This window comes from Clavelina lepadiformis, chromosome 1 (genome assembly GCF_947623445.1).
Source record: "Clavelina lepadiformis chromosome 1, kaClaLepa1.1, whole genome shotgun sequence".
Lineage (NCBI taxonomy): Eukaryota > Metazoa > Chordata > Ascidiacea > Aplousobranchia > Clavelinidae > Clavelina > Clavelina lepadiformis.
In genome coordinates this window covers 12788577-12809204 of record NC_135240.1, presented here as the reverse complement: position 1 = coordinate 12809204, position 20628 = coordinate 12788577, and the positions used below count along the sequence as shown (strand labels likewise).

At 38.5% G+C, this 20628-nt stretch overlaps 2 protein-coding genes across 3 annotated transcripts; both read left to right on the top strand.

The window, feature by feature from the left end:
* Positions 1–1245: 1245 nt before the first annotated feature.
* LOC143444227 (uncharacterized) lies at positions 1246–13149 on the top strand. Its single transcript, XM_076943388.1, has 14 exons — positions 1246–5275; positions 5471–5611; positions 6480–6721; positions 6854–7531; positions 7884–7947; positions 8077–8356; positions 8694–9499; positions 9633–9675; positions 9802–9884; positions 9960–10074; positions 10238–10404; positions 10488–10679; positions 10935–11082; positions 11188–13149. Exons 1-14 carry the CDS (start codon positions 1832–1834, stop codon positions 11817–11819), a joined length of 7035 nt encoding a protein of 2344 aa, XP_076799503.1. The 5' UTR covers positions 1246–1831; the 3' UTR covers positions 11820–13149.
* Positions 13150–16207: 3058 nt separating this feature from the next.
* On the top strand, positions 16208–20089 carry LOC143444239 (protein henna-like). Of its 2 annotated transcripts, XM_076943404.1 has the most exons (13): positions 16208–16347; positions 16464–16568; positions 16689–16872; positions 16991–17029; positions 17492–17580; positions 17732–17799; positions 17965–18015; positions 18160–18305; positions 18394–18529; positions 18729–18855; positions 19094–19249; positions 19323–19512; positions 19662–20089. In XM_076943404.1, the coding sequence occupies exons 1-13, from the start codon at positions 16312–16314 to the stop codon at positions 19712–19714; spliced, it is 1380 nt and encodes a 459-aa protein (XP_076799519.1). In that variant the 5' UTR covers positions 16208–16311; the 3' UTR covers positions 19715–20089. The 2 variants fall into 2 exon arrangements, with proteins under 2 accessions (XP_076799519.1, XP_076799520.1); XM_076943405.1 differs by lacking the exon at positions 16991–17029.
* Positions 20090–20628: the final 539 nt, after the last annotated feature.

The window sequence follows — 20628 nt, the reverse complement described above, 5'->3', positions numbered from 1 at the left end:
GAACTCGGATATTGCTGAAAGCCCTTACCAATGATATTAGTTGAAACTCCTTGTAAATGCTGATGAATGGGCTTCATCCAATCTATGACTTAGTGATAAGGCTATTAAATCGTAAACGTTTTGGACAGTATACCATGCACAATTTGCATTATTTTCTGTAAAAATTTACCTTCAGTATGTCATTTTGTAGATTACTTTTAAGTTTTAACAATAACTGTTAAACGTGGATATTCGAGCGTCACACTGTATTGTCCACAAAGTGGGCTCATATCCGTTTTTGTGGTATGCTTCCATTCATCTTGTGACAAACTGATGTAACGTGCTTATAAGAACAGCAGTGAAGTAAAAAAGCAGTTTTGCTTAGTTTAGCTTGCTTAGTATAGGTGATGCACTAACACTATGGATAAGATACGTAGCATTTCTAAGATTTGAAAATATTTCTTGTGCTGTTGCAAGGCTGCTCCCGTTTGCTTCACTGCAATTAAGGGTGCAAAAGCTTTGCAAGCCACGATACGACGAACATATAAGAATAAGCGTAGGCGATTTTTATGCGTAGTATCGCCTTAAAATACAGTATAGGCGTCCTATAGTACTACGTAGAACATCTTTACGCGGAAATGCAGCAATCGTAGGAGCAAAGCAGCATGCAGCGAAACGTGACAATCACTTACGAAACAAACGCATACGCTCTGACTGCTTACTACATCCCGTTTGAAACAGGACGCCTTTCGCCGGATGCGATGATGGCAATCCGTGAGCTCCCACACTAGCGTCACGTTTATTCTCTTGTATTTCGCTAGCCTTCGTGGTGTTGACGTAATGTTTGCTGCAAAAACGTTACAGCTCGATCGAATTATTTTGCAGTTTTAACGTAAAAATAACCGCTGTCCTTTATATGATGTAGCTTGTGGCAGTTTTATTCGCGCCAAAGAAGCTTTGCCGCCGTTTTATTTATTTCAAAAACATGACAGTTTAATTCATGACCGCACGCGGCACGACATGATATATTACGCACATTATTTCGCAGTGAGTTTCTCGGTTGCAATGAATGATATGCTGGATTGAAAGTCCCTTGTAAAGCAAAGGTGCTTTATTGCGAGCGTCTCGATTTTTTAAAAACTGTGCTTTGCAAATGCCACTGGAGTGAATTCAACGCTTGTGTCAAATTACAACAAAGCGGACAATAACAGTCGCGTCGCTTCCTTAGTTTTGTGACGTAGTCTTATGCGCTTCCTGACTGCTACAGGCAAAAAAATAGTCCGAGCCTAGTGATCTGCCGTGAACGATTAATAATATAATGCCGCTGTATATCGCAGACATCGGCCGTTCGTTACAGTTAACATAATGAGTTTGCTTTATGCTGTTAAAAAATCTGGCTGAAAACTGCGTTGATCTTGTTTGCAGTGAATTAAGTTTAGATAATACGAAAATTTAGTGGACACGCTGCAAAGCCCAGATGCTGTACAAGTTGCAAGTTTACAGAAACGGTTTTGTTTGACTGAGATTTAGCTGTAAAATACTTTACTATATTTCGCTGAAATTAGAGGGACCACATTATTAAGTTTCATAAAATAAAAGTTGTTACGTGTTTTCGTTACCAGAAAAATTTAGACGCCATAATTAGGCCTTCACTGGCGCTTCTCTACCGATCTGGAGATCGTCTTTACTCTTTACTTTCTGAATGAGCTTTTGATAGAAATTTAACCAAGTTTTTTTCGATGATTTTTGCAGATATTATTGCACATATGTAAGTTACGTAATTTCATGTCTACAGCCGGCTATAAATGGTCGCCATGGTAGGTTTAATGAAACATTTCTTCCATCTTATGCCATGGAGTGGCGTGGTGTAAACCCCGGCACGCTAGACGCGTCTGTTCGCAATGGAAACAATGGTATGGACATACTGTTCACCGCTATTGAACGCGAACGGAGAAATTCTGCCGGCGCTTCTAATAGCATAGTAATGCCGCATAGTCAAAACACGCAATCAGAAAGCAGGACTGGATCCTCACACCAGCGCGTTGACGCTCATCATGTTAAATCAAACATTGATACACGCAGACATATGCCTGCCCCAGTGTCATCGACTAAAGTTACGAATGGATTTCCAATGGACGTTTATGCTCATTCTCCACTGTTTTTTCCCTTCTTTCATTCCCAGTTGCTTTCACAAACGAGGTTTAGACAACCAGTGCCTAATGCAGGGATTCCACCAATACTCCCACCTGTACGACCATCTCAAGTTGTTGGTGATAGCCTTGAAATGGCATGTTATGTATGTGGCATGATGTATAAAACGATAGCAGAGCTACACGACCACATAGTAAACAAACATTTGCCTGGTGGTTTCGAGCAGGCTGCCACTAAAGCTCACCATGACAGTGAAGAAAGGGAAACCAAAGATCTTTTGCCCCCATTAAATGGTTCTCACAGAATTTCCCAAATCAAAAAGATGAAAACACATGCATCAGCTTCCAGTGCTGTTGACAGCAAAATCTCTTCGGACGTTCCCTTGCCCACACCTAAGTTTTCATTCCCAAATGTAATGGATGCTGGACAAGGAAATAAAACAATGAATTCACAACCTATTGTTGTTGCAGATGTTGCAAATGCAAATCTAAATGCTAACTTTCCCACATTTCCTATGTCTCCATCTATAAAGAATGTTCCCTTTTCTCCCCTAAATAATCCATATGGTTTGCTTAATCCACTATTAGCCTACCAAAATCTGATAAATGTGAATGGAGTCTGTTCTTCAGGTGCAATACCATCAGCCTTACCACAGGGAATGAACTTTTCAACTGGGGGCTATCCTTTTCTAAGATACCCAGGTCCTCCAGGAGTCAACTATAACTTCTCCAATAGACTCCCATTTGTTCCTGGGATGGGTTTGATTGTGCCAACATCTTCTTCTGCTCCATCAACAACAAAAGCGTCGGAGGCTCGTCAATATGAAACACCACCTGCACCAAAGGGCATTCCAGCAATTCCTGTACCATCTGCAGAGGAAGACTTGAGTCACCCGGATCATCAAATATCATCTCGTCATGCAGATAATCTTAGGAGGAGGCTTTCAGTGCCTCTGATTAGTTTAAATAAGGAGTTCAGAGTGCCACACCCTTACAATCGCATAAGCAAATTTGGAACCAATACACCTTGTAGGAAGGTAATGGGGGGAAATGAATGTGGTTCAGAAACCATTAGTAAATATAAGGATACATCACGAGCAGAGATGCTTAACAGAAAGCGAAGGTCGGTCGTCGAAAAGCCAAGTTCTAGCCGACTGAATGCAAAGACCATTGAACAGCACATATCCAAGTTAATTTCTAACAATGAAAAAGTTCTCTTGAATCCTGTTCTTGAAAGAGTTAAACCAAGAAGAGTTTTTCGCCGGAACAGCTTGGATCCAGCTTCATTAACTTCCTATGCTGCCGGTATCACCTCAAGGAATCTGGTGGATGCATCATATTTCAAAGATGATGAAGGGTTGAAAAGATCAGAAAAGTTTTCATTAAAACAGTGCAGTACTCCTCCAGCTCTTGGGCAGCTGCCGTCATCTGAAGATCATTTTTCCTACCAACATATTACAGGAATGACAAATGCAGAAAAAGAGAAAATGATTCAACTTACACGTGTTCCTCAGGCAAGAAGTCAAAGTGCATCGACCAGTGACGATACTGAGGGTACAAGCTCTACAAATGATAGTCACAGGCGCCAGCAGATTAACAAGAAAGAAAAAAACAATTTTCATGAAAGAAGAGACTCTTCATCAGATAATTATCAACCCACCATAAAAAAAGCTCGAAGGATGACATTTTTTGAATGTACTGATTGTGGTGTTCGCTACAGAAAAGAAGAAAATTATCAAATCCACAAAAAGATTTATTGTAAATACAAGAAAGATAGGGAACCTCATCAGAAGTCAGCATATATTCCCCAGTTTTCTGCAGATCAGGTGCCAAGGGCTGCGGCTCTTGGTCCCAATTTCAATTTAACAAGATTTACTATTCCTCCTCTTTTAGGAAGCACATTGCCAAACACTGCTACTAACATGCTAGATGAATCCCTAAAGACCTCAACCAGAGTCCACGGAAACGCTTTTCTGGAAGCTCATTCATCCCAAGAATACCAAAAACTTGTTTCATCCCATGTTTCTACCTCAGCAAGCTCTGAGATATCCATGCATAATGAACTGAATTGTACAAAGATGGCCGATGCGGAATTACACTTGAGGTCTATGTCACCACAAAGGCATGGAGCAGGCAGTTCAGTGAAAGAACACATTTCGGTTACCAATGCGGATGCTTCTTTTTCCCAAAGACTTTCTTCCACTCTTGACATGACACAGATGAACACAACAACTGCTTCAGTTGGCCCCATGAGTTCCATACCAAAAAATAAACTACCACCCAACAAAAGACATTTGATGCGTCATTTTGAGGAAGGAAATTCATCAAGTGGATCTCCACAGTATGATAGAAAAATTCTCACTACCACTACAACAACTTCTTTAAAATCTAGCATAGTGAACCAGAGTAAAGAAAGTTTAGTTGAAACAAGGCTGTCTGAATATTATACCAAGGAGTCTGTTGAAGTACCGTATCTGCCCGCTTTGCCAACTGTTAAAGATAGCAGCAACATAGCAACATATGATGAAAACTTAGTTCCTCGCAGTAATTACAAACTTTTACTTCACCAGATCAGTTTGCGCAACATGCAAGACATGGGAATATTGAACTATGCAAACTTATCTCCGGATAAATCGATTTGGTCTTGGCAGCAAATGCAGAAAGGCATTCTTCATCCTGATCCTCAGGAAAAAAATCGCAGAAAATCCACTGAATCTGCTCCCACTACAGCACAACCTCTTTATCAAAGGAAGTTTTCTGTTCCATCGCGCTTATTTCAGCAAAGAGAAGTCAACCAAATGAACACAGGTTTGTATACCAGTAATCAGGACAAAAGTTCAGCTGCTTCGTGTTCAACAGAAAGAAAATTATTAGTGTCTTCGAGGAAAACTTCGGAAAGTTCAAGCAGAGAGACAGCCAAGCACAGGTTCATTCCACCTTTATCATCACCCCATTTGAAAGAATCTGTTACAAAGAATTCACCACTGATTTCTAATTCTGCCCAAGTCACAGCTGCTGTATCCAGCAATCCTTTGAGTGAAAGATTTCCAGAAACAAAATCTTATGTTGAAATGAGTCATACAGCGGAAGCTTGTTATAGTTCTGCACCAAAAAACTTGTCAAAAACCGAAGATAGTCATGATAAGGTAGTTTATTGTGTTTTGTAAAGTAAAACCTAATAGAAGTATCAAAGCAATGAAAGTGTAAACTTGTTTCTCGATTTGAATGTTTTTTTGTAATGAAATTGTATTATTTTTCAACAATTATTTTAAAGCTGCTGCTTTACTTAGTGTGATATACTGTAATAATCATAATAATCTTTTATGGATTTTGTTGCTTAGGGATCATCAGAGCTCGCCGAGGATTCGGATGGGTCTTTAGCCACAGATAAATGTGACCACATAAGAAGCTTGTCCACTGTTAGCAATGTTAATTTAAATATTGTCTGGTCACAAAATGCAATATGCGGGAGAAATTCTGAGGTATGTGCCCCATCCAGAAACATTTAATTTTACTGACCAGTGACAGTGTTGTTGACTTGCTTATAAGTTCACACTATGGTTTTCACTTATCTTTTACTCAATCGTTTCTTTGACCAAATGTTAGTGCCAAGCCATGGTTTACATGTGCTAGCAATATCAGTCCATTCAATGGGGTGCTTGAAGAGTGTATTTTTGATTAGCAAAATTCTGATTTATTTATTAGATCCTACAACATATTGTTTTTGGTAAATCCAACATGGACTAACTTGGGTGATTCATTATTGCATTAAAAGTACAACTTAAGTCATTGTCAGCAATGTTTGTGCTGCTGTTCTGCATATTGCAAGCAGTGAAAATACACAGGTGTTGTAGTTTAGCAGTATATACATCTTGCCATTGGATGGTGGCCAAAACTGAGAGGCACTTATTCCACAGGCGCTAGTATGTTGATGCGTAAATCAATTAAAATGTTTTCTAACTCTTATGTCGCAGTTTTTATGACGTTTTGATGAAATTAGTAAATAAGTTTGTAAGCAATACCTTTAAGAAGATTAGATTTTGCAACAGCTTCTTAGCTTACTGTAAACAAGAAACGTTTTTAAAATCAAAGCGTGAACAATGGTAAAATGTTTATGACAAACAAATTTCTTATAAAAACTAAAAATATAAAAGGTAATGATATAAGATTGCGTTGCCCATTTCGTTTTTTTCCGCTACCCATATTTTTTCCAATACAGATTGTGCACTTTCATCTTTAGCTCTGGGCCACTGATAAAACATAACCACATTATTTGTAGGGAACCACCTTTCAAGTTTCATTCATTTATGAATATTATTTAATGTATTTTATTAAATTTTGATTCTACAGGTTACAACCAGTCAAGCCCAGCGCATGACCACTATGTTGTACCCCCACATGCAGCCAAGCTTGACGGCCAGACCCAATGTCTCATATTGCTGCTTAATCAACCCTCAACCCACTTGCATGGCTATACCAAAGGAAAAAGGCTCTGAAGCTAAACAAGTATCCATGTATAGCGACTGGGAAATTAGCGAACCCATCGACATTCCAGAGGAACTGACTATCATAGATATATTAACTGGTTGGAGGTGAAAAGTTTTTTGGTTTATAAAATTTTGTTTGTGAACTGAGTATAGTTTATGTTAGTTAAAGTACAAGGGGCTGTGAATATCCACATTAAATCAAAAGATAAAACAAACCTCAAATATTGCTATTTGCAGATTGTTGAAGAAAGGATATAGGAAGGGAGTTTATGTGATGGTGGAGAGCAAATCTGGGATGATTATGACAGATCACAAAACGTATGAAGCAAAGAAAATTGAAGCTGTCTCTAATAAGAAGAATTCCAAGCAAGAGTTGAGGAAAAGTTCTTTTCCCACAAACAATGAAAGCGTCAGGCTTTCATCCGAATATAAGCTGTTTACTTTGCCAGTGCAAGTTGCTTCTAGACTTTTTAAACCGGTCTGGAAACCTGTCTATGCATCTTGTCATTGTTTGCGAGCTACAGATACAGCGAACCAGGTTGCCTCTGACTCTATAGTACCAGGTAGTTTACAACTTACAGTGGAATCGAGTGATCCAAGCACCACCACCACCACCACTACTGCAAAAATTTTCAGTGTTCCCGAGTTGAATGATGAGATAACATCTGAAAAAAATAGCAATCCATTAGCAAGTCAGTGCAGTAAATCTGAGACAAACTGTGTTGGTGCATCTGCAAAAGACAATTTAACAGATGATGAAAACAACAGTGTTGATGATAAAATACTTTCGGATGAGGTGGATAGAAGCAGCGGTAGGCCTTCCGACTCTGATACTGATTCAAGTTTAAGGGTAACTTACTCCTTAAAGGTTAGACGAAGAAAAACCAGAAGAGAAAGATCTGCTGTATCACCCAGGTATGCTAAATAAATAATTTCAGTTGGTATGTTTTTTTCTTAAACGTGTCTCTAACTTAATTTATGCTGTGGAATAACCCAAACTGCGCAAGAATAATGCCAACCAATTAATTATTTTTTGAAATTTTATTCAATCTTTTATTCAATTTTTACGCTACTGTGCCTTGTTAAATTGGATTATACTGGTGTAAGCATGTACTTTGTGTACATACTTAACCCCTTTAACTGATTTATTGTTTTCGTAAAATTATTATCTCGTTAGAGTGTATGTTGCATGCAAATTAATCTTCTGTATTTAATGTATTGATGACTCACCTGGTATATCTGATGTTTTCTTGTTTCTTTTGAACAGAGAGCAGCGAAGAGCGCTTCACTGCCAGACCCCACCCTCACCTACCTCACAATCCAGTGTTCTGGTGAGGATATTTTGAAATCTTTTTAAGCAAACATTCAGCATAGCTGGGAGTCCATTACTGGAAACACACTATGACATTTGAAATTGTTGTGAGTAATGTATAAACTTTTTGTTCTCTATATGTTTGCAGCCTGTCCATCAGAGCGATGCGTGCACTAGCGCAACAGAAGAGAAATTGCGCGGATGTGCCTTGTGCAGTATAAAAGCTGGTAGAACTGATCTTATAACTGACACGATCACTACTTGCCAACCATGCCTTGACGCTGCAAAGAAAAACAATAAAGTTTTTAACAGCCTTGTACCTAAACTCACCCTGCCTTCCAACATGTCAAAGTCGAATTTGCCTTCTGACAGTTTGCAGTATATGACACCACCCTGCTCATCAAGTGGTTATTTGGATAAAAGTCGAGGTGTGATTGAGGGTTGATCTTTTGATGATTCAACCTTTGTCTAATTGTATTTTTTGAAATAAACTAATGTTGCATTGCTTTTGATATGAAACTTTGTAATTTGCTACTTTTCATGTTTCAAATTAGCTGATTAAACATTTTAAGGATTGAGTACATAGACCTGACAAGTTTGCAGTTTTATAAATATTTGAAATTTGTTTCCGAATGTGTTAAATCCTCTTAAAAGGATTCAACAATTAAAAGATGTTGTTGTCATGAGTGAGTTTGAATAAACTGTTTGCAACTTTGCACAAAATACATGTTTGTTCTTTAAAGTCAGAAAATTTATATTCTGCAGCTTCTGGCAACACACAACATTGGGTTTCAAAGACAACTCCAGAACTGTCTGAAGCCTCTTCATCCCAATCCATCCACTTTCTTTATCCTTCTCCCCAATCAATCAAGTGTGCTTCATCTGAGTGTGCGACTGAGACCACAACAAGTTCGGTAAATTCATCCCCCGCTGCGAACGACAGCAGTTTAAGAAGAAACAGCCAAGCTTCACTACAGATAGACATAACTAAAGCCACCACCAACCATCAATTGCATGAGTCGACTCCAGGAGTGGTGAGTCCGTCTTTGGCAGAAGTCGTATCTGAAGTTATGAGGACCGCCGCTATTCAGTCGAAACGTCATAACAAGTCTTCGAACTCGCATCAACTTCTCTCTCACAGTCGAGCGCTGGTTCCAGGAAAGTGTCAATACGCTATCCCTCTGACAGAAAGTCCTCCAAAGCCATCAGGAAACGAACCAATACCATGTACGGAATCATCTACTGCCGTCAGCACACGACTGACTTCGACAACTGCAGTTGCATTGTATAGCCCTAAAAATTCCCACTCAATTGAACATGAGAAATCAAACCCAAGCAGTAGCAAACCATATGACATCACAGTTACTCCCGCCACCCCGCCACCACTTACATCATCCTCGCGATGTGACAGCAGAGAAGCGGCAAACAATGGCTCCTTGTCGCCTTCGCCGTCATATGACCTTCCGAAATCGATTGGCAAATTGGGTCATCGCACGCTGGCATTATCATCACGAGAATCAGAACTTTTTCTTAATAAGGCAAATACCCTTCAATCTAAAGGAAATTGCGAGGTAAGCCTTTAACGGAATTGCGTATATTTTACGGTTTTAGTACTCTGTGTTCTATTGTTTGTTTCGGCTGATAACCGAGTGCGCTTCTCGGACGTCCTGTCACGCGCTCTTCAATTAAAAACTTGTTTTTCAGGATTTTAGAGGTGAAAATGACCACACGAAGTGTCATACAGAGGGTAAACCAACTTTTTTCAAATTGTAGCCATAAACACCTGCCAACGGGCAATGAAATTTACTTTGTCTAATTTAGTCTTACTTTTAACGTACAAAGTGATAGTAAATCATTGAAATTCCATTCACAGATGCAACGTGCGTTGAAGAGAATGGTCACGCGTCAGGTTACCATGGTGTTAGCTCTTGCGAAAGCGAAGAAGACGAGATGAAGGTAAAAAAATGGCCGATGTCGCAAATTTATTTTTGTTACGTAACGTGATTTATCTAACGATATGCTTCGGTACAGGACGAAGTGGAAGACTCCAAGTCCACGGATGGCGCGGCTCGCCCTTACACATGCAACGAATGCAAGGTTGCTTTTCGTATCGGAGGCCACCTCGCCAAACATCTACGTTCAAAAGGTAATTAACCGGCAAGCAACGATATTGTTGATTAAGAGCTGAGTACCACGAGATTATGTTGCCATAAAGTCTATTTTTGTAACTGGCGTGTTACGCAGCGCACGATTAGCCGCGTGGAAACATTGAGTCAGAATCGCACAAATAAACAAAACGTTGTAAACAGGGCACATGGTAGCTATGCAGAAGAAGACACTGAACCTGCTAAGGATGCGGCAGATACCTCGTGCTACGGGTGATATTGACGAGCTCATTGATGGTTCTGCTGAATACAGAGCAGCATTGAATGGAAAAGTTACTTTGACAGCTCGCAGACAAAACAAAACCGGCGAGGTCGGTTGCGTTTTCATCTTAAAATCGAAATAAACAAGATAAATTATGAATTATTCCTTCATTCTGGTGCTCACTGCTTGCAGATATTGGACGGCACTGAAGGCTTAGCACGCGCGCAAGTACGGGCTTTGTTTGAAGGCAGCGGTGAATACGCGTGTGTTCCAAATGCAACATGCGACGATCTCTTGGACGGTGAGCTAGGGGAAGACTTGGTTGGTTCTCAAGATCCGAGACCGTTTAAATGCATCGCTTGTAAAGTGGCATTTCGGTTTCAGGTGACTATCATATGTCAAGCATGAGACTCGTCATGCGTATTATATTGCGTTTTATCTTTCAAACTTCGTAATTTTAGGAATTGGTAAATGTTTTGGTATTGGTTTGTTAGCCCAAAAGTTTGCTACATGTTAGCAAAGGATATCAAATTAATTATGGACTGTCGTAAATATGGATACTTCTGTTGTTGAGCCTAGATGGCAGTGCATCAAGCAGGAAAAGATTTGTCTGTTTATTTCGTTTCAAATCAATTTCAGGGTCATTTAGATCGACATTTTCGCTCGAACCTGCACCTCATAGCTGTGGGTCAGTACGAGCAAGATGCTGTGGTGACGACTACTAAAAATAGCCTCCAAGCAGTCTCGTCCGAGAATATTAACCAGTCAAACGATGGGAATTCTTCTGGTAGGTTACAATTTTGTAGTTTCACTTTTTTATTCAGTTTTGCAGATATAAGCCTATACTTTGCAAGACTGTCTGGTTACTTAAAACTCTGGTTATTCTTTTTAGAACTGGTGAAAAATAGAAATAGCGTTGATGGGGATGAAACGGAGATATCTAAACACCTGACTGGTCAAAACTCAGAGATAGTAAGAAAAAGTTCTTTCGTCGGTAGCCCTCGCGCCCAGCCAATCACTATGCAGTTGCCTCAATCACGTGATGGCCGAGAATTTACGATAGACGAAGAAACACATACCGGCACTTCCGTCTGTGCAAATTCATCAAACAATCTGACGATTTCTAACTCGATACCTGTTGGATTCTTGCCACCGCAGAATGGTTTTTTACGTCATCCGTATTCCCTTGCGTCTTCCTGTGCCAGTCGGGATGAACTTAAACGTCGTGCATCCCACGATGAAAACCTCAGTAACGCGCCCAACCCACCGAAACGGTCATTTTATGGTGACCGACACACCCTAAATAATGTGGTCAACGCCGAAGGGAGAAAATCCGATCTATCGCGACCGTACGAAGACCGTTTATCGTATACACCCACCGAAACCGGTGTAAACCAGTTCTCCGAACGTCGCGGCCCGAGCCACGCTCGTTCACGCAGCCAGCCAGACAGTAGTATTGCTTTGCGGTCAAATGAGTGTGTGACGCGCAATGTCATCATTCCATGCCAGGTATCCTGCACTTGATTTTAAATCATTTTGTTGGATTCCTTATTAAAAATTGTGACCGTAAAATGTTCTTTTTCTTCTTACCTATCTGCTTATACTAGTTATTGTCAAGTTCCATGTTTACCAGTACAGCGGCGTTTTTGCGCATCTTTCTCTTTCCATAATCTCTACCCTTTGTGTATCGTGTCGGTGTCGTGGTGTATTTTTTAACAATTAATAATCTTTTATTATTTGTTTTCGAATTGCGATTATTTTTTCGCTTCAAAAATGGTACTTTGCTTCCTAGTTCAACAAACAAAGTTCTTTGATTCCGATTTTATTCGCAAAATCATTCATTTTGCAAACAAACTCAGCCATGAATTAGCGGAAACGCCCGTTACAGCAAACAACATTTAAATTTATCCTTGTTTACGAAAAACGACCCTTGTTGGTTAAAGAGTGTAATTTATAGTGCCAATAACGTCGTCTCCTTTTGCGTTTAATAATTACGAGTTTAGATTATTTAGCCTAGATGAGACGTACGTATATCGTGAACCGTGTAAATCGGAAGCTTTACTCCCGTATTTTTATATTATTGCATTACAGTTTCGCCAGTTTGAATTTGTCGGTGCACGTGGAAGTGCTAAAAAGTTTATTCCGTTTTGTTCCAGCTTAAATCTACCTTGATCTCGCCGATTGCTTATTAATTGGTCGTTCATTTTAAACGTAATCGTGCTCTTGTTGAATTGAGATTATACCGTTGTTATGCTTAACTATTTGGTGCTGTGAAGATCGTCTTACTCCGTTGAAGTTTTTAACGATTTTTTGTTATATGAATTTTTTGCTCAATATGGTCGTGATGAGTTATTTGGACATGTTATAAAACGTAACACAGTTCTAATATTAGTTTGAAACCTAAGTACTCTGTTTACATGAGCTAAAAAGGGCCGAAAGTGATCTCACCTGCAGTGCATTCCATCTTCAAAACTAAGCCTAGTTGGAACCTTTACATTAAACTTCGTTAATGTTCCATTGCTTTTATATATATTGTCTTTGAAATATTGCATCGAACTATCAGGTAGTAACGAAGAAACGGAAAAACGTATTTCTCCGGTACTTGTTTCCACAGCCAAGCTTCTATGTTCGATTTGTTCACACTTCCGTTAAGCCCATTATCAAAGTAATTTGGGCTTATTCCTGTTCCATTAATCGTTGATTTGGAAATTTGTTATCTGAAAGGTTTCGAATGTCTTTTTGTTGTCTTTGTATTGTTTTATCGCGTTATTGTGTGCTATTTTATCGCAGGGTCCTCTCAGAGATTGTTCCTCGTAACATGTGATGATGTATTAATATTAAATATTGCCTCTTATTGCATTCTGGTTATTTAAAGGAAATTGACCTGAACCTTAAATCTACTACCTACTTCTCGTGCATGAAAGAGAGATGGTAACAGCTTGTCCCAAAAGATCAAAAATGCAGTAATTTCCAATGAACATCTCTGAACAAATAACAATTAACATGTTACCAGTGGTAACTTACCACAACCATAGAATTTACTTGAGCAGGCATATTGTCATTTGAAATAGGATTGATGGGACGGTTAGCAATTGTCCACTAACTGCGTTAAAGTTGCTCAGGCTGTACCAAAGCTTTGCTTCGGATTCCTGACTGCCTGTGGAGCAGGCACTAATTTTTAGAAGCTGTCTGATTTAGATTTTTAGTCTACATTGAAAAAGGATCATTTGATCAATCTTCCTTCGTCACGATATCTTGTGTACTATGGACAGCAACATTAGGAAAAATATAAATATCTTTTTATACCAGACGTAGTTTGGTACTAATTGTACGTTACATTCGGCCCACAATGGTGCTGCGTTTAGATGTAAGCAAAATTGGCTAAAGTTCTTCACATCGAAAAATCCCGGATTAGCTACATATACCTCATTTCAGTTCATTCACATTTAGAATTTATTTTTACCGTTCAATTTGGTGTTTAGCTTGTTTAGGGTTTTCAGGTTATTTTTCAAAATTTCTTGAATTGCATTTATATTTTTCAAAATTGATTGTATCAAGTAAAGCCCTTGAAGACTTGATATGCCTTTTCAGGGTCTCACGAAACATACAAACCATTGCTTGTAAGACAAAATGAAAGCAACAAGCTTGCCCCTTTTCGATAGGTTTTAATGCCATTCAAGCTTTGCAACTCGGAATGTGAAGAGTAAGAAAGTGCAGCTTGGAACCTGGTCTACAATTCTATATGTTAGTTTTTATTTTCTACATCACTATCTACTTACAGTCTTGTTTAAGTGTGTGCTTAATGTGAGTGTGATACTGTTCTGGAAGTATATAATGTTGACGTTCTTATGTAGGTTAAAACTTGAAATACCAAACAATGAACATATTTCAGTACACCAGTAACTTTTCCAAAGGTCTGTTTTACTCCCCACAGATTTCTCGAAATAGATCTCGAACTGGTATATGAAAATGTCTTTAACATTCTGCTTTAAGGCAAATCTCTGAAGCAGAAGTCTGGGGTGGGGCGAAACGTACGTTTACTTGAACTTTACGCCTAGTAGCTGTTGAAATAGATCAGGTCCGGAAATGCTTCTGTGAACGTCAATTAATAAATTTTTGACATGATCTTTCCGTCTCCAAATTATCACCGACATTGAAGTACTCTCTTTCTTGCTTATGAAAAACATAATGAGGTGATACCAGGTCGGAAGACACTTCTCCAACTTAGGCTTCAATCAATCAATCAAGCATTTTATTTTTCGCCAAAAATGCGGTGGAGACGAAAAATGAAGCCAGTTGTTACTAACACGCCAATCATCAGGAAAAAGTGACGAAGCCGAAAAGGCTTAAAACGTGCTCAAGAGAAATTTAATTTTATTCGAATTTAACGATATTTCATATTTGAATCTTAATAATTGCAGTGCAACCGAAAGATTAACTGGAAAAAGCAAGTTCTGTGTAGTCTATTGCCATAGTTCTTTAAACAGATAATATCAGCAAATTTTTCACGAGGCTGCGAGTGTTTTAATCAGGCATTGTTATTGTAAATGCTAGTAAGAGTTTTTGTTTATATTTCAAAGAAGGTTGTGTAAAACTCAGTTATTAGAAATGCGTTATTTGTGCCCCACAGGCGAAGAGCTGTGGCGGTAATTGCCTATCTAATGGTCGTGACACGTTACCAGATCGGCAGCCAAGAGGCAAGAATAACATTTCACTAAGTAGACAGCTGCTGTGTTGTACAAAAGATAAAAAGTCTGCAGTTACTGCGAACTATACTACAGATGTTTTGTTCTCCGTTAGCAAAACTTTTTGAAATAAAAAATTCTGACTTACAGTGTCCGTATTCTGTGTGGTGATTGAATGCAGCAACATTCCAAATGCAAACGTTGAAAAAGCCTAATAAAACACCTTGTATCGACAAAACGACACAAAGTTAAGACAAATACGAGCCAAACTGATGAGTCAGACATAAGCATATAGGAGGTACCAACGTTTAAAGTTTTACAGCAAACAAGAAGCCTCTCTAGGTTAATTACGATCTCACATAACAAGCGTCGGTTATGGCTTGTCCAGAAATTTGTTTATCTTATTGCTAAGCATGTAAGCATAAGTAACTATCGTTTGTTTGTGAAACACTCGTAGGAAGGCCATGACATTTATTTCGCAAAACAAAATGTTACCTCTGGCGATTAAATTTATCGCTATATCTATGCAGCTTAAAACAAAGTATATTTTGCCCGCAAATATATATAGACTAGCATCAAAAACATTTACGCCCACAATATCAGCCAACCAGCCTCTTGTCTTCATTTCGTGGTGTTTGTACGTATCATGATGACATAACGGAAACTGCTTCGTGATGGCAGTAGCAATAGTAATATTGCGTCATTTCATGATTACTTTAGACAGAAAAGGACCAGGAAACAAGTTACAGCAAACTTTCAGTGACAAAGACATTTTTAGATTATAACTATTCCTTGGAAAACTAATGATAATGAAACAAATGGTGATGAGACATTGTTTTCTAAAACCTGTGTAGTACAGAAAGACTCACCCCTACGATTAATAAAGGCAGTGTTATATTTTTAATTACCTCTTGCAAGTGGTCCTACTTGTAATCTGTTTTCCTATTGGCTGCCGGCAGAACCTCCTCATTGTTTTCTTTCCGTGTATTGGAATTGTTTGAACAAGTTTTTCGCGTCAAAGCTACGATATGACAAGCACGGGGGTGGGCTAGTTTCGCCAATCAACGAATATGACATGGTTTCTATCGACGGTATGGTCTTTACCTGTAATTTGTTACTGTGCTTTGTTTGCACAAAGATCGAGTAAAGGTATCTTTAATGAGTCTAACGAGACAACGTTTGTATGTTGAGGCCTGAAAAAGGTTTAAAGTTCAACTGAAGGTCGTTGTTGAAGGACAAGTATTCATATAGATATACTGTGTAGTAAGCTGTACTTCATTGGTTCTTTGTAGGTGAAATAGTGGAATTTGTTAACTATATAAAATTAAGAAATGGATGCTGCGTTTCGGGAGAGTCATGCAGAACAAGTAGGTTTTTTGTGTTTTTAACAGTAAGCGTATCCGAGATTTTCGTATTAGTTATTGTACAATCGTATTGAGAACGGATACTTTACTTGTCAGTTTCCCCGTTTTGAAATTTTTAGACGTCCTACTTTAAAGACAAGGAAGATTCCTGTGGACCTACATCGCTGATGTTTTCTGTGAAAGAAGGGGTTGGAACGTTGACTGGAGCTCTTGAAATCTTTAAGGTAATTTCTTCTGTATGTCGTTAAAGCGCTACTGTATATACTTTTCATATGTGACCAGTTTTACGCCTACCGGTATGAACTATGAATGAGTTAGACAACAATATTGTTTTTTATTGGCAGCAACACGGTATAAGCTTGAGCTTTATTGAATCTCGAGTATCACAAAGTAAGACCGACTGCTATGAGTTCATTGTGTCGTGCCAGAATATCAATGGACACACGAACAACATCATCCACCAACTGAAAGAACGAATGGGGTCCGATGTACTGATTCTAAGCAGAGACAAAAATCAAAAACACGCTAGTAAGTCAACCTGTAGCAATTGCAAAAATGTTTTGAAATCGTTCAATGTGTCATTCAAATGAGCGTAACAATAAACCCTAGACGTCATTTTACTTTGCCCTTCCTTCTCCCATAACAGGTACGAGTCATGGTTCAGCATTTGACGGAGTATTTAGTGGTATGATTTATTGAATGCTCAGAGTTTTTTTGGCCATGTGACATTCTTTTTTTGTCTTTTTTGCTGCATTTATGTGCACAAGTCCAGATAAAACTTGTTAAAGCAGAATCAGTTGTAGTTGCAAACATTTAAAGCAAATTCGGGATTCATTTGGCTTGTTTTCAATTTTAGCAGCCGTTGCAATTGTTTGCGCTTATTTTCATGTCTGTTTAAGTTTGCATTGTTTATTTATGAATCATTAACTATCACATATGCTTAATTGGCTCATATAACCCAAATAATCCGAAAAATGATGCCATCTTACTAATACACACACTCGGCAACATTGTCATTCGTAATCCGTTTTTATGCGCTAAAACATGCCAGCAAGTTGCAAACGGTTTGATGGAGAAAGTAGCTCCATAGCTGCCTTAATGCATGGTTCGACTTTGGCTTTGTGCTAATTTTACAGTTTCATTGTAGCACCTTGGTTTCCACGAAGAATTGATGAACTCGACCAATTTGCAAACCAGATCTTGTCTTACGGCGCAGAATTAGATTCAGATCATCCGGTAAGGCTGTAATAAAATTTATTTTAAAACTTGAAGGTCTTTTTTCCGAAAGGTAATTGGGCTAAAAATATTTTCTCATTATTTGTTTACACCGTTGGCATTGTTTGCCACAGCCAAAAAATGAGTTATCTAATGATATTTTTTGTGATAGGGTTTCACTGATGACGTTTACCGAAAAAGAAGAAAGTACTTCGCTGACATTGCTTTTAACTACAAACAGTTGAGTATTTGCTAATTATAAAGGGCTAGTTTATGCAGTAGTATGCAAGACTGCAATTTATGCACTATACTACAGTTTAACAATTAAGTATTTATCCCAACTGAAGACGTACCAAGCTTTTTTAGCAATGTTTTTCTTACTCATTTGTTTGATGTTAATTGCAGTGGTGAAGATATTCCCATCGTCGACTACACGGAGGATGAGATTAAAACCTGGTAATTACACTGGTTATCCTACTGCAATTCAAGAAAGCTTGTAAAATGCTCAAAGTTAACAAAGCTCCTAACATAATGGTAATAGCATAAAGTTAACAAAAATATGTTTTAAAAATGTTGTCTGACAATTGTTTTTTTTTCGAGGGGGACAATCTTTACAAATCTGGTCGATTTGTATCCAACTCACGCATGCCGAGAGTTCAATCGAGTGTTTCCTTTGCTTCAAGAACATTGCAGTTATAAGCCTGATACCATACCTCAGCTTAGAGATATTTCCAACTTTTTACACAGTAAGAACAAAGAAAAAATATGTGGTGCTAGGTTTGCAGAAAGTTTTGGGCGTAAAACTTATGTATCAAAAATCGCTATTTTATTCAGAAACCACCGGATTCCGCTTGCGCCCTGTTGCTGGTTTGCTTTCGTCACGTGACTTTCTGGCTGGTCTTGCGTTTCGTGTGTTTCATGCCACGCAGTACATTCGCCATTCTTCTAAACCACTTTACACTCCAGAACCGTAAGTGGTTTTGTTTTAAATAGTGTTCGTTTGTTTGGTTTGAAATAAACTATATTGCATTGTCGTACTTGTAGGCCTATTTTAGATCAGACAATTTAGTGTTAATATGTGCGTAATTTATCAATTCACAAGCAAAAACATCTTCATCCCATATGAGACAGGGCGGTAATAGCTCTACACAAATTACTTGTCATTTTAGAGATGTCTGCCATGAGCTTATTGGTCATGTTCCACTCTTTGCGGATCCAGCCTTTGCCCAGTTTTCTCAGGAAATTGGGCTTGCTTCACTCGGAGCTCCTGATGAATGGATTGAAAAATTAGCAACCGTATGTCGGCTTATTACTTAAATCTTTTTTAAACGTCACACTGACCTATTTAATTATTACTGAAATTTGTTTTGCAATATCTGAACTTAGGTCTGCTGCTGTAAACTTTTATAACTTGTATACAAGACGATACTTTAGACACAACTTCGACCATCATTTTTGTACTGTAGGATATAACTTTCATTAGCTAAATTCTGTACAAGACTTTTACTAATCCACAATGCATTTATGGCTGTAGTGCTATTGGTTCACGGTGGAATTCGGAGTATGCAGACAAGCAGGAAAATTGAAAGCTTATGGAGCAGGACTCTTGTCATCATTTGGAGAACTCCAATACTGTCTAACGGACAAGCCTCAGTTCAAAACATTTGAACCATCTGTCACCGCATCGCAGGTTGTGCCTCGGCATGTAAGCTAAGACACCGGCATCTGATCAGTCAAATTACACTGTTTCATTATCTCCGCAGAAGTATCTGGTTACCGAGTACCAACCGATCTACTTTGTAGCGGAGAGCTTTGAAACTGCAAAACGAAAACTTCGTGAATTCTGCAAACAAATTCCACGTCCGTTCGCTGTTCGCTACAATCCTTACACCGAGTCTGTGGAGATCTTGGACTCTAAGGAAAAACTTGTTCGACTTTCGGCTGAATTACAAGGTCGGTTATTTTTAAGGGGCATGCCAACAAACAAGCATACCTATGCTTGTTCACATTTGTATGTAAATATTTTTGATATTGTATGTACTGAGGTTCTACACGGCAACCTTTACGTTCGATTTCGAAACAATCTGAGTTATTTTTTCCAGCTGATTTCAGTGTCCTTCGTGAAGTGGTGGAGAAACTTTCCCTAAGTTCTTAATCGCAAAAATCAAGCAAATCCACGTTCACACCCACCTTGTATTCTGCTTCCAAACTCACTTTTCACAATTATTCAATCGTTGCTTTCACGGCATGTAAACATAACGCAGGCTGTTGTTGATCTGTGAATATTAATTCGTTGAATCTCTTTGCAATATGATTGTTTTCTGTTTCACTTTTTCTTTGTTTTCGTGTAACTTATAACCAAATTTAATCACGTTGTTTGGTATCGGTTAGGTGACGGTCCTGTGGATAGAAATTTTCATGAGAGCTTAGTAATGACTTTAACAGAATAGCCTACTTCACGATTTTGCGTAACAATTCAAAATAAACAGTGATATATCACGTGTGACCAATGTTACAATTGATTGATCTATGTTACGTGTGTGTTTGGTTTCTTGAGCCTCAACAGAACTCCAGCTATCTAAGAAATTTGAGAGCGCCTTCTTAAACTCGATTCATATAAGCATCTAAACTAAACAGCACAGTTGAAGTAAAAAGAGCATCTAAAGTAAACCACACTTCTTGGTTAGGTCTACATGGTTTGTGATACGCTAGAAATTTTACAAAAACATTTGTATTTATGCACAAGCAAGCATGTACACTAGAAAAAACGTACGTGTTTCATTTCCGTTTCTCGCAATTGATTGCGTATTACACGCTACAAAACACGGTCTCTGCATCAGATTTCATGCAAATTACACCACTTGTTGAATACCTATTTAAAGCGATTTAGATAAAAATTAAAGAAAACTTCGCCTTAAGCTAATTTTTGTCACCTAAACATGAAATGCCAGACAGCTATTTGTATTATCAGCTTAATTCTCAAACTGCAATGCGAACGTTGAACAAGGATTACTGAATTAGCTCACGTAAGCATAACAAGAGCCTATAATATCTAAGCAAAATAAACTC